The 14,650-nt window shown below is 43.1% G+C and overlaps 1 protein-coding gene and 1 long non-coding RNA gene across 2 annotated transcripts; one reads left to right on the top strand and one right to left on the bottom strand.

The window, feature by feature from the left end:
* Window positions 1–1,902: 1,902 nt before the first annotated feature.
* Window positions 1,903–5,096, top strand: LOC307215554. Its single transcript, XR_013838574.1, has 2 exons — window positions 1,903–4,211; window positions 4,584–5,096. It is a non-coding gene; the product is annotated as an uncharacterized lncRNA (long non-coding RNA).
* On the bottom strand, window positions 4,955–13,279 carry CREG1 (cellular repressor of E1A stimulated genes 1). Its single transcript, XM_079974862.1, has 4 exons — window positions 12,873–13,279; window positions 8,699–8,818; window positions 7,561–7,748; window positions 4,955–6,902 (listed from the first exon to the last, which is right to left on the bottom strand). Coding segments are annotated over exons 1-4 (585 nt in total). The 5' UTR covers window positions 13,149–13,279; the 3' UTR covers window positions 4,955–6,901.
* Window positions 13,280–14,650: the final 1,371 nt, after the last annotated feature.

The following is a 14,650-nucleotide window of genomic DNA, read 5'->3' as shown; positions in this document are numbered from 1 at the left end:
TATGGTTTGAGGGATGGTGGATTGGCCCACGGCTGGAAAAGGTTGCTGACCCCTGTCTTAGACCAAGAGTGGGAAGAAGGTAGTAGATCTCTGGGCAATTTGCAGTAGAGATCAGCAAGGGTTTTGTACTCCCAAGCATTAAACAGCAGCAATAAAAAGTCAGGATCCCTCCCATAAAATAAAGAAAATTGCTAAAATAAAGAAAACTGGGACTGGAGGTTGATACAGTAGCACTGAACTTTGGTACTGAAAGCAAGAGTACTCTGTTCCTTATTTTAAATATAAGATCTACCTTCCCTGCATCTTTTGCACCTGACTTTGATCTCATGCAAACTTAGCAAGAGTTTCATCTGAGGCATATTGCTCAGTAAAGGAAGAACCCACAGCCCAGGGTGGACAATTGGCAGGGCCCAAGATGGGAGCAGGCTTCAGAGCAACAGGGCCATATCCACACCCCACTTTCAAGGTGGGTACAGAAGACAGATCCAGTATGAAGACCTTCTGAGGGTTGTCTGGGAGATTCTGGACTCTGAAGCACAGAAGAAAAAACATGCTTGCAATGTGGGCCAAGATGCTCATGTTCTCCCCACTGATACCTGGCATTCAGTTGCCTATGTCCACATCTGCCTAGGCTGCCTTATCCCCAGGAATAAGCCTAGAAATGGAAAGGAGCCTACTGAAGTCCTTTCACCTGGCAGCCTCAACCTCCATGTTGCCGGCCTATCATTTCTGCCAGGCCCCTATGCAGCCTCTTTGGTGAAGGGCAGAGCTACTGATCCTCCACCACCACACAGTCTCAGCTAACAGCACTCCTGGCAGACAGTGCCATATATATATGGACTCAGTGACTCTGCCCGTTAGTCCCATGCTGCTCTGCCACAACAGAGCTGAGTGGTGAGCAAGGCCAGTTAACCAGTCAAGTTTCAGGGGGGTACTTGCCTGTCAGACGGTCCGGGGGTCAAGAAAGCCAAGAGTCCAAGCTCATGAAAAGCAAGCAGCAGCAAGGTCTGGCCAGAAACAACGAATGTTGTTTCTAGCAACTGACTGAGGCTAGAAACCCTGCTTAAGAAAGCTGGAGCCAGCTGGTTCTCATCAGGAGCAAGAAGGCTGATCAGCAGCAGGTGGAGTCACTTCACTTTCTGCTCCTTCAGGCTGCTGCTCAGCAGGTGAAGCTGACTTCTGGCCCATGACAGCCTGCTCAGCAGAGCCCATCTTCCTTCAGCAAGCACACTGCCTGAAAGAAGTGCATGGACCATGTTGGTTAGGCCTGGTGGGCACAAGGACTCCCCTTTTTGCCGCTGCTGTTGGGGATGTGCAGGCTTGTACTACGATGTTCCATGTCCTCCTCCTCAGGAAGCTAAAGATAGTCCAGCCTTTCTCAACCTGTGGGTCCCCAGATATTGTTGAACTACAACTCCCATCACCCCTAGCTAACAAGGCCAGAGCTCAGGGATGATGGGAGTTGTAGTCCAACAACACTGGGGACCCACAGGTTGAGAACCTGATAATGGGACTGATTCTCCCCTATTGAAACACATTGGAAATTAAAATATCAAGCACCTAAAGCAACTGGAGTCCATTTTATTCCCAGCGGCTTCTAAAAATGGAACAGAGATACAATTCAGCATTTTGCAGATTTTAATTGTTGTGGTTATAGCACTTCTAGAGCACAGGAGTAGGCTTTTTCAGTTTTTCTAGAACAAGAAAGGGAATTCCTCTCTGTACATTTTTAAAAAGATTACAAATCACTTCCCAGGGAGGCAGGGGGTGCTCTCAGACCCCAGGAGTTAATTTTACCTTGGGATTAACTCTGTTCCAAGTTGACACAGGAGCTAGCATTCTCATGATACAGGACTAATTCCCCCCCCCAGACACACACATTTTTAAGGGGCATGGAATAGGCTACTGGGGGTACATTAACCCCCTTCCATCATTTACTATGGGCCCATTAGTTCACCTATGGCTATCATCCACTTTCTTATCCAGGGTTTCCTATTAGGAGTCTAGTGCTGAATTTAAATTAACTTTTGCCCTGATCAAGTGTTCAAAGAACACATGAGAATATCAGGGGTGGACTTTGGTAATATGGTGCCCTGAGCAAGGACAAAATTTAGTGTCCTCCGCCACCCTTCACCTTCTGCTCTGTGCATGCTCTCAAGGGCACTATGTCATAGTTTTGTGCCTCCTTGGCTTGGTGCCCTGTGCGGGGGAACCACCCACATAGCCCTAAATCTGGCACCAAGGGTATAAAATGTGTAGGGAGGACAGGGCCACTATTCCCATTCCCTCTACCCCTAACCCCGCCCCCCATGTTGACTGGGAAGGCCTGAAAGGCAATTCTAAGCTCATTCATGCTTACACTTTGCAATCAGGAACCCTTTATTATCATGGTTACTAATCACATAAAAAAAAATTTTTAATTCCCTTTTACGTATGCCTCAAAGCAATTTACATACACACCATAAAAGCACCTAAAATGATTTTTAAAACAATACACAAAACCAACTGATGAGAGCTCTAAAAGCAATGCAAAATGAACACTTAAGGTAGACCTTTTCATCCAGATGGAAAAGCTGGTTGCAAATGCTTCAATTGTACAGAAAGAGGGCACCTGTCATATCTCAGCAGGGATGCTGTTTCATGGAGCAGAGGCAAGTGCACTGAAAGCTCTGCTCTGAGTTACTTGAAGTGGTCTTCTGATTTTTTAGGGACTTTTAAGCAGAAACTTCAACTGAGCACACTTGGGATCCCACCCTCAGATCTTCCCACTCAATGCAGTGACTAGGGCACACCCTTTACACATATTATGCCTCCTTGTGTTCTTTGAACATCTGAACAGCACTACTGTGGGATCCAAGGAATGTAGTAAGCTACTTTTATCCAGAGCCAGACCACTGGTTCATCTAGATCAGTATTGTTTGCATGGGCTGACAACTCTCCAGGGTTCCAGACAGGAGTCTCTTCCAGCTCTGTCTGGAGGTGCTGGAGACCGAACCTGAAACCTTCTGCATGCAAAGCAGATGCTCTACCACTGAGCTACAGCCCTTCCCTTACAGCACTGGACTGCTTTTGGACTGCAGTACCAATAAAGATATATTTTTATGTTAAACTGAGGTCATAACGAGAATCAATCCTCAACGTTATTTCCAGCAAGGACTTTAGAGGGGTCCATCGTATTCCAATAAAAGATTATACTGTCAAAGAAATGAATAGCAAAAGTGAGTGAGGTTTAATGCAAGAGGCCACCAGCACCCCAGATTCCTTCTGTTCTCACTGAAAATCTGTGCCTAGATTCCATTTAAAAGCGAACCTATTTTAAAGTAAAGGCTGTAAAACTTCATTGATCAAACAAAATAATCTAACAGTGTATGGCACCCTCTTCTGTTCAACACTGATATGACAATTATGAATAATATCCAGCTTTCTGCTGGGAAACTCCACTGCCTTAAGCGAAGAATCCCTTTTCTTCATTTCCTTTTGATTCTTCCTTGCCTCAAATCAAGAACAGGAGCAGACACAAAATAATGTTGTCAATGAGAACTTGTGACACAGTTGTGTAACCTTTGTCACAGGAGAAAATCCAAACCAGAATGGCAATATAATTAGGCACTTAAAGGCAAGGGAAGCAGGGGGAGCAAAACAATCATGCTTCCGCTTGCCCTAGCAAGGTCACTGGGAGCAGCTTTTAGCACTAATCACAGTAAGATTCCTGAGCAGGCCATTCTCACTTTAGGGGAAAGGTAACATGCTGTAGTTGGGAACACCAATACAGGAGTAGAAAACTCTGGATGGCTCATCCTTCAGACAGTACGTGTCTGCGCAAAGCAAAAAGTCAATTTGTGCTTCCACAAAACCCCTGCAATATTTAGACCTTTCTTCTTCCGCAGACACGCACACACTCCATAGCGTTTAGATTGGGAGAGATCAGGCAAGTGAGCTGCCTCAAAGTGCAGCATTTGCGTATTACGAATAATTTGCTTCCCATATGCATCTAGTTGGCCACTGTGAGAACAGGATGCTGGACAAGATGGGCCATTGGCCTGATCCAGTAGACTCTTTTCATGCTCTTCGGCGGCATCAGTACTTCTGACTGCAGCTGACTGCTCCCACTGGCTGCTTCCAGAAATATTATCCTCTAGTTTAAATGGTTTATCTATCAGGGGATCTTTTCCCAACACTTGCCACTTTACCTTTATGAATATGAAACCGAGGTAAAAAGGTAAAGGTACCCCTGCCCGTACGGGCCAGTCTTGACAGACTCTGGGGTTGTGCGCCCATCTCACTTAAGAGGCCAGGGGCCAGCGCTGTCCGGAGACACTTCCGGGTCACGTGGCCAGTGTGACATCGCTGCTCTGGCGAGCCAGAGCCGCACACGGAAACGCCGTTTACCTTCCCGCCGGTAAGCGGTCCCTATTTATCTACTTGCACCCGGAGGTGCTTTCGAACTGCTAGGTTGGCAGGCGCTGGGACCGAGCAGCGGGAGCGCACCCCGCCGCAGGGATTCGAACCGCCGACCTTTCGATCGGCAAGTCCTAGGCGCTGAGGCTTTAACGTTTAGCGCCACCTGCGTCCCTGAAACCGAGGTAGTAGTCAATATAAAAGAGGGAAGCATTAAATCATACTGCTTAAGCCAAATCAGACTCTCCTGAAATGACTTACCAAATTAGTACAAAAGCAAAAAAAAAATAATAAAAAATTGCAAACTAGAAGCACACACTGAGGAAAAACACCAGATTATATATTAGTTATCGGATTTAAGTTTCACAATAAAATCTATGTTTTTCTTTAAAAATCATGTCGGGCATCAGAAAATCTGAACTGGAAAATATGCTGTAAGTTTTAACTCACACATTTTACACACTTTCAGACAATTTACACTACTAGAAATTTTCCTCTTTTCCTCCCCCCCGCCAAATATGAAATACAACACTTAATAAGAAACAGAACAACTTCATTTCCAAGAATATATTTTTATTTCCATACTGTTTAACTATGGATTTATTATGGAAGCTAGAACTTCCATGTGCAACACAATTATGTAATTTCTCAAGATAAAAATATGCAAGCCATTTGTAGCCACATCAGAGGTAGGAAAAGTTATTTCTACAAATAAGTGAAGATTACTTCCAAGGAAACATGTTGATGACTAAGGCCTAACTTGTTTAGTTAACCTGACAGCAACACAGCAAGAACAGCCACCAAAAAATTCTAATTATCTTATACCTTAACAATTGTGGATGAAGAAAAGATTGTGATCAAAGACATTTGATGCCTTGAAAGTGACAAGTCCTTGGCAGGATTCACACTACCCTTTGTGGGTTTTGCACTTCTCTTCTGTCATGTCAGCTTGGTCTCCTCAGATTTCAATCATGTATCCGCTATGACAGAACACTTTTCAACACAAAACAAGCAATATTCATCAAGAGAGACAGCAACATGCCTTCAACATCAGCCTTCCCCAGGGGTGACTAACCTGCAGCCCTCTAGATATTGTTGGAATCCAACTCCCATCAGCCCCAGCCAGCTGGTCAGGGATAGAATTGTAGTCCAGCAACATCTGGAGGGCACCAGGTATGGGAACATGGCTCCACATTATATATTAGAATTCTTTTTCTGCTCTGTGGTAAGACAACAGGGTTTCATATGATCAATGCATTCTGTGTGGTACTCTCATAAGAAAATCTCATAATTAAAGACTGTTAACAATCAATCTTGTGGCCCTGGGAAGAATCATATTTTTCTTTAACAATGGGTTTACAGAACACTTCAGCACCTGGTTTCAAACTCTATAATCAAGGACTACAACTTAGTTGATTTTAAAAAGGATGGTCCATAATGGAACTGACATTATGTTAAGTTCAAATGAAGCCTTCAGAGTTTTTTGGCATAAGCAGTAAATAAGGCACAGAGGTGACTATAGCTAAGCATGTAGTTCTGTCATACGGTATCAGGCCAAATAAGACATAGTGGTAACATTGCTATGGGTTCAAACACAGAACTTCCCCAAATTGCGTAAGAAGAAAGGTCTGGGTAGGGTCCAATTTTAACAGCAAAGAGCCACATGGCTGAGGATCATAGGACACTTTGCCCACCCAAGGCCTACCACCCTGCAGTCTGTACCCTAGTAGCTTTACCTCTCAGTTAAGCCCCAATACAACAAGCAAACTCTGCTAAGCTACAAGCACTCAGAGAGAGATGCTGCAGGGAGGTAAGCTGTGGATGGAAAGATGGTTTAGTGCCCACACTCATGTGCTCTGCTCTACTACTAAATCACGGACACCCCCTTTCTAAATAACTGGGGCAGTTTTACTGAACTACTACAGACACATCAAGTTTGGCACTTCACTCGCCAGTATATATTGCCTTGGTATTGTAGGCACACATATGCATAAACTGACCCTAGCTGAATTAGGGCTGCAAGGATATCCCTTATCAATATGGTCAGCTGACAGCATAAATCACCCAGCGAATGATGCTACACATGAATCTGTGGATCAAGTCCAGAATATAGCTGAACATTTCAGGATGTTTCTTCAACAACAAATGTTCTCCACTGCTCTTTTCTCTTTTCTCCATTTCAGAGATGTACCTCCAATTGTATTTTTCTCTAAATAAGCTTGTTGAAAAATAGCTTCTTTAAAAATCAAAGTCCCAAAAGCAGAATCAATTATGCATAGTATGCAGATTTGCATACTCTAAATAATTTTGTGCACAGAATTTAAGATTTCCTTTGCAAGGAATCCATACTTTTTGCACTCAAATGGCGTAAGCAATCCCTTAGAATTCCAAAGGAATGTGCAGTTTTGAGTTTCTACAAGATTATCTCAGTTTTTGGATGGTTTCTTGTTACAAAAGTGACCAGTGAAAAAGTAGACAATGTTTCATTCAAGCATCTTCCTTGCCTACAGAGAAGAAAAAATAAAAATAAAAATAAATTAAAATGGTATGTAGTCAGTCTTAATGTCTTGGTACTTTCTCTTGCAAGGCCCTGCTGTACAGAGAATATTCCATAGCTCAGTGGTAGAGTACATGCTTTATATGGACAGTCTTAAGTTTCACTTATTGCATCTCAAATTAAGAGGGACCACTCTCTGAAAGACTAGAAGAGATATTTGCCTGAGACCCTACAGAGCTGCTGGCCATCAGAATAGACACTACCGGACTAGATGAAAAACCAACATAACTTTTGGATAGCATTTTAAAGCAACCAAGGTTAAGCTTTTGAAGTTCCATTTATTTCAGTGAGAGATATATAGCTGTGTTCTTCTTTGACCCCCTTGATACCCTAGTTCTCTCTGGTTCTGTCCTTTGATGTCTCTTTTACAATCTAAAAGGTATTTCAGCATTTCCATAGGAGCTGTTCTGCTGCCTTCCTTCAAATTGTTGGGGTCCTTAAAGATCTGCTCTTAGCCCTCTGCTTCCTTGGTCTCTCTCAAATATATATAAAAATAAGTGACCACTTCAAATCCTATGGCTTTCAGGATCACTTAAGTACTGTGGAATAAAGAAATCAGATGCTGAAAAACAAGATTCCCCAAGCAATGTAACTTGAATACTTACTATGGTGTAGCTTTAAAATATTCTTGAGGAGTCACAGTTTTGATTCCACCAAAGTAGTCCAGGACCCAGATGTTGGTGATGTTTAGTTTAGCAAAAAACCAGTTATGACCAGATGGCCACGTAGCCATTTCAGGATGTCTACTGAAGAGAGCCTTCTTTGCAAAGTCTGCTTCTGTACCATTCGGAACCTAACAAACAAGTTACCAAATATGTAATTTCACAGACATATTAGTTAACCACAGTATCTTGTACTTTCTTTCAAACTATCTCAAGATGCAAGAAAAAGGGAGAGAAGAGTGCACATGTAAACATTATTCAAGGAATACTCAGGGTTGGAGTCAGAGGAAGTTAGTCACATTTCAGTTCCTCTGAAATCAATGAGATAAAAGTATGACTAACTTCCTCTGGATCCAAACCAAGATGTTTTCATGACTACTTGACCCATAAACTCTGATATGTTATTTGTGTGAAGTTAGTCAGGTATTATAAAGCTCACACAATACTTCCTAATTTTTCAACACACCCAAAATACATGGAACAAGAAAACACATGGGGTTTCTTCAAGAAAGTTACAGCTCTTTGATTTTGCCTAACAATGCAATCCTGGGCATGTCTACTCAACCTAAGTCCCACTGAGTTCAATAGGATTAATGACATGTAAGTACACATAGGGAAGTATCCAACAAAGTATTTCTGTTAGCTCAAAGACTTCAGGCTGCGAAATTGAACTTTCATTCTGTCTCATCTCCATCACCCCCTTGTCCACCCCAAATCTTTTCTGAAGGGTTGTGGAAACCACCAAGAACAGTTTTAGATGAATGTGTGCTGACCATTTCATGTGATTTGGAGCCCTACACAATTAGTGTTCCTGACTGCATGGAGAAATATATAAGCATTTGGTTCCCACTTCGTTCCCACTTCACACCTGGGAATGTGTAAAGGTAAAACAGGGATTTTTGACACATGTCCAGCATACACAGCTCTACTCCCCCTTTCATAAATTATTTGAATGCATGGAAGGTAACTTCAAAATAAGTATATTTCAGAGGCATATATCATCAGTGTTATGAAACTTGCTTTCTAGTTCTCAGCCAGTGAGCATTATATTCTTCTGGTATGCCCAAATATCACAGTGTACCTTTTCAACTATTCCAGAGAAGATCACATGGGCACACAGTGGATTCTGAGGATCATAACCTTCCTTCTTGCAGTAAGGTGTCTGTGCCAAGGACATTGTTAGGGAGGCATTGGCATTTACCTGCAATACAAGTGGCAAAATATATATATATCATAAATGTTCTAGATTTGCTGAATAGGTTAGCACATTTAAAACAAGCTGATCTGCATACTTGATCAGCATTTCCATGCTAGAATAAGAGATACTGTGTGTCTGGATGAGTTTCATATCCTTTGCAATTCAAGGGTCATGGTCATACAGAGAAATTGTAAAAGTCACACAATGTTAAAATCTGCTTCTCCTTTTTACAGGCACAAAGCTGTAAAGCTGTCAGTGACCTCTTGGGAAAGCCAGAAAAAGTGAAGTTTCAGCAGCACATGATTTTAAGCATAAAAACCACACATTTGGCACTTATTTGCAGGAGAAAAACAGTCAAGAAACAGCTGAATCATGGTTACACTGGGAGTGTTATCTGTAAGCAGATGTCTCCATATGACTGAAGGCAGTCCAAACAGCTGTACTGTATGTTACAAGAGATAAGAGATGGCAGCACTTGTTGAGATATTCCTTCCACTTTCTGAAAAGAAATAAGCTATTGAGTAAGCTTAACAGAATTGTCCATTAAATCCATATCAAGATTTTGGGAAGCAATGCTAAGTCGGAGTGTTTTGTGATATTGCAGTTGACTATTTTCACAGCATACAAGTGAAATCCACTCTGAAATATCAGAATCAACATGCAATATTCATGAATTATAGGTAGGCCAATACTTTTATTGGGACCAAGCAAAATCAAGTTCTCCAATCTCTTCATCACACTGGATGTTAGGCAAAATGGGAAATTGGGGTATGTGGGAGCGAAGAGACAAAATTGGCATGTTATAGCCAACCACCACCACAACAACAGATAGTTCAACAGAGAAGTCTAACAAGATAAATAATAATCAAAGCTTAGAAGACCTGATGACATTCACTTGGGGTTTCTAAAGGAGGTAGCAAAAACTCATTGAACCATATAAGCTATATCATTATGTGTTTAAGGGATCTGGAAGGCCACAATAAAATGTGTAGGAACAGCAAACACTGTGCTTATTTCAAAAAAAAAGAAGACAAGCCCAAGAATTGAGTATTCAGGTATCTGTGAAAACATATGTTAAGGCAAATAATTTGGAGCTTCCTTCAGAAGAAATGAAGAGCCTGTAAGCCCTCCAAAGGTTGCTGGACTAAAACTCTCATCATCCCAGAGAGCATGGCCAGTTGTCATGGATGATGGAAGTTGTAGGCCAGAGGCATCTGGAGGCCACAGATCTCTATTGCTGCCCTACAGAAAAACTGAGCATTTATTAGCAGTCACGGCTTTGTTAACACCAAAGTATGCCATATCAAATTAGTTATTGCCTGTAATAAAGTGGCTTCACAGGTTAGAGTAGGGGTAACCAATGCAATGCCCTCCAGATATTACCAGACTACAGCTCCTGTAATTCCTGGCCATTGGCCATGTTGGCTGCAGCTGATGAGAGTGGGATTCCAACAACACCTGAAGGGCACAAGTTTTTCATTCCCAAATTAGAGAGAACATGGATGGCATGCTGTTTTTAGACCTCCATGACACCTCATTTGAGCTGCTCAAATTAAATAAGACCCCCTGAAGATGGGTTTGTTCATCAGTAAGTTTATTTACAAATCAATCCCTGCAAATCATGTCACAATTCTCTGTGTGCAAAAGACGTTTTTCAAATTGAAACTGAAATACCGGTACTTTATTGTCACTTGTATACAGTGAGATTACACGAGCACCCCCCACTCAGCTCTCTTAATTCCCCTCGTTTACTGACGCACACCCACCAAACCCGAAAGTCAGTTGTTGTTATCTTTTCATTCAGCAGCCTAACAGCCCACGGATAGAAGCTGTTAATGTACAAGTGTACCTGAAGTGGACAAAGTAAATTAAATAGATTCCAAGAAATATATTGCTAGTGTTATTTCTACCACAGGCCAACTAAAATGTTTGGAAAATGTAAAGATTCTCAGATTATAAAACTATTGCAATAGCTGTGCAGTGTTTGCTCCTCAGTCTTTTCACACTGCAGGTATACTCAATCCCCTCCCCAATGAGTATGAAGGTTTCTGTCAATTGATTTTTATTTATTTATTGTGTATGCATTTTCCTCAATTTATATTTACAGATCATCTTTTCATTCTTATACAATAGACTTCCCTACACAGCTTTCCATGGCAGTTCGTATTCATCTTATTTGGTTACATATCCATTAGTTGGTTTCCATCAATTGAATGCAAGTTTCGCAACATACAGATTAAGGCTGTGCTAAACTTCCTGCATTCTTTAGAAGGGAAGGCAAAGAGGTTAATAATCCTTCCGTTCATAACAATGCTTACCAAGCTTCAATTAGATCAGTATTTTTCTATGTCATCAATTGCATACATGTATTAGGAAACTATACTAATAACCTTACTGCAAAATTGAAACAACTGTGAAGAGTAAGCATACGGAGACATAGTTATTCACCACATCTAAGTAAAGCAAAGTATGATTAAGTGTAACATTTTATTAACTAAAGCTGGGGTGAGCAATATTGGGACTGGGGGTCCAATGCAGCCCTCCAGCCCTTTCTATCTGGCCCACAGGATTCTCCCCAAGCCACACACCTCACTGCTTCACACCTTCATTGAGTGTTTTTGCCTGGCTGGAATGTGTCCTTGAACTCTGATAATACTTCTTTCTTGTCTGGATGGAGGATAAGAGAGGGATGTGCGAGAGTATGTGTGGAAACTAAACTACTGTACAAATGTAACATTTACATTCATTGCTTCCTCCCAGTTGCCTCTTGCCCTACCACTGACATGTATACCCCAGAATGATACCCAGAACTGAATGTGGCCCTCAGGATGTAGAAGGTTCCCTGCTCCTGACCTACAGTTTAGATCTTAAGTTATAGCTCAGGACTGGCCACAAGCTGGGATGTTGAAACCAAGGTGAGCTTGCTAAACCATGGTTGCCCTACCCACCTGTCAAATTTGGCCCATAAAGCAGATCCTGACAAGGTTCTTTAGAAAAATATAGAACATGCTAACTATAAATGAAAAAAACACTTGTATGTTGACGTTTTCATAGAATTACCCAGACAGGCAGGAGTTTTGGAATGGGTAAGCACCATTATTTTTTTCTTCCCCAAAATTGTCTCTAAGAGCTGTTGTTATTACACAGGGCAAACATATGATAAGCAATAACTGTATGTTTTGCCCTGAAAGACAAACAGCAGCTGCGGAAGAGGGTGTGCATGTGGTTTTATTAGAAAGATAGCTCAGGGGGAAAGACTAAAAACCTCCCTTAACTCCAGGATTTTCATTTATCCCACCCTCTCAAATTTATTAATGTAGGAGACCCATTTCATGTTACACTTTATTTGGCCCTGAAGACTCACATTCAGATCCCTGCGCAGAGTCATACAGCTTGCTGGGAGACACCAAGACAATCATAAACCTTGGCCTAACTTACCTCACAAAGCTGTTGCAAAAACAACTGAAATGAGGAACAAAGAATGCTCCTCAGAATGAATGGGATAAAACGTAGAAATAATTTATGTCATTATATATAGAAATAATTTAAATTTTATGGATTTTTTTAAAAAGAAAAAACCAAATGCCCTCTTAAGGCACTTTGTATATTGTTATTGTTTAGTTGTTTAGTCGTGTCCGACTCTTTGTGACCCCATGGACCAGAGCACGCCAGGCACTCCTGTCTTCCACTGCCTCCCGCAGTTTGGTCAGACTCATGTTCGTAGCTTCAAGAACACTGTCCAACCATCTCGTCCTCTGTCATCCCCTTCTCCTTGTGCCCTCCATCTTTCCCAACATCAGGGTACATCAATTGTACATGCATATTGTAATTAATAATGATGAAGTACACACAAGACTAAACTTGATTTAGAACTCACCAGGCCTCAGCTTCAGAACCTTGTTTCAGTAACGAAGCTCAGCCCTGCGACAGTGCCTCTGAACACGTGCAGAGTACATTTCAGGGCACTGAACAACTACAGCCGGCCTCAGACAGTTGCAGCTGCTGTGTCGCGAGGTCTTCCCTCATCTCAGAATAACTGAAATGCCCGTCCCCTCACCTGCAAATCATGCACGGAGACCTCCAGCGGCGTCAGGTACATGTAAGGCACCCCGCTGCCTTGCTTCGACCCCAGCGGCCCGTCGCTGACGGAGAAGACGTTGGAGAAAGGCTGGCCCCGCATCGGCGGGTCTTGCGCGGAGAGCGTGGCCAGCGCGCCCCAATCGCACGAGTGCGCCACGAAGCGCGCGACCCGAGCCACGTCCTCGTGCGGAGGGATTTGAACCACCCCGGAGACCTCCACCAACGGAAGAAGCAGTAGCAGAAACGGCCACATTGCTCGCTCTCTCGCGCGCGCCTATCTCACACCTCCTGCCTCGGACACCTGAGTGAACCTTTGCCTAGCTAGTCTGCGGACCAGGGCGGCGGGGCTCAGGCATCTACCAAGCCGTGCGAGCCCGCCCCCCGCGCGCGCCGCAGCCAATAGAGGCCCTCCGCTTTGCCCGTTTCTGTATAGCGGAAGTAAACAGTGAGAGAAGCCGTCAGGTGGACAGCCCTTGTCATTTTTAGCCAATAGCTGCACTCCATTCTCTCGTTTTTCCCAATGAGAGCTGCGCTAAGGGCGGAAGAGATGAGCAGACGGCTTACATATTTGGGGTGGGGATTATGCAGCTCTCTGCCAATGAGGCACAGCGCCTCGAAATTTGCCAATGAGATTTGCCGGAGGACGGTGTCACGGGACAAAAACACTCACCTTATACGGGTGAAGGGAGGGGAGGAGAGAGACGCGAGTCTTTAGTTTGGTTTGCAAGGCCGAAGGCTTAGAACAGTGAAATAAGTAAATAAGTACATATAGTTGGCGACTGTGAAGCGTAATGGGGAGTCCTCTAGCCTTAGTCAAGTGTCGACTTGAAGCAATGAAAAAGCGTTCCTGTGCACGCTCACCTCATTTACTGGAGGTTTTGAAGCAGAGGTTGGATGGCCATCTATCTTGGATGCTTTAAGTTAGTTGATATTCCTGTATTGCAGGGGGGTTGGACTAGATGACCCTCAGCATCCCTTTCAATTCTATGAAGTCCCATTGAACACAGTGGGGTTTGGCCTGTACAGTGATACCTCGGGTTACAGATGCTTCAGGTTACAGACTCCGCTAACCCAGAAATAGTACCTCGGGTTAAGAACTTTGCTTCAGGATGAGAACAGAAATGGCGCGGCAGCAGCGGGAGGCCCCATTAGCTAAAATGGTGCTTCAGGTTCAGAATGGACCTCCAGAACGAATTAAGTTCTTAACCTGAGGTACCACTGTATTTCAACACTAAATTCATCTGGCAGCCAGTTTTAACACCTATTAGACCCAGGAATTTAGGGGAACCTGGCAACCACAACATGGTATTCCTGGAAATGCCACCATATAGAGATTCCTGCAATCAAGGACACACATAGCCAATGAACTCACCATGACTAGGGCATACCCCCAACACACACATATGCAAAACACATAAAATGATGCCCTAATCCCCAACTCCCATCAACCCCAGTGGCACAGCTAGCATATTGACCCCATAATTGGCAGCTCCCAGGTCCCCCTAGGTTTCAATTCCTTTATATTCCTCAGATACATTTTTGAAGCATCAATACAGTGATACCTCAGGTTAAGAACTTAATTCGTTCTGGAGGTCTGTTCTTAACCTGAAACTGTTCTTAACCTGAAGCACCACTTTAGCTAATGGGGCCTCCTGCTGCCGCTGCGCATCCTGAAGCAAAGTTCTTAACCCAAGGTAATATTTCTAGGTTAGCAGAGTCTGTAACCTGAAGCGTATGTAACCTGAAGCATATGTA

This window comes from Podarcis cretensis (genome assembly GCF_951804945.1).
Source record: "Podarcis cretensis genome assembly, chromosome: 4".
Taxonomy (NCBI): Eukaryota; Metazoa; Chordata; class Lepidosauria; order Squamata; family Lacertidae; genus Podarcis; species Podarcis cretensis.
The sequence above is the reverse complement of the archived record's forward strand: the minus strand, read 5'-3'. Positions and strand labels throughout refer to the sequence as shown.

Coding starts and splice junctions, on each gene's coding strand:
- CREG1 (XM_079974862.1), bottom strand. CDS start 13,148: ATGTGGCCGTTTCTGCTACTGCTTCTTCCGTTGGTGGAGGTCTCCGGG. Junction 8,819..12,872: donor TCTCCGTGCATGATTTGCAG/GTGAGGGGACGG, acceptor CTTGTATTGCAG/GTAAATGCCAATGCCTCCCT. Junction 7,749..8,698: donor TCTCTGGAATAGTTGAAAAG/GTACACTGTGAT, acceptor CTTGTTTGTTAG/GTTCCGAATGGTACAGAAGC.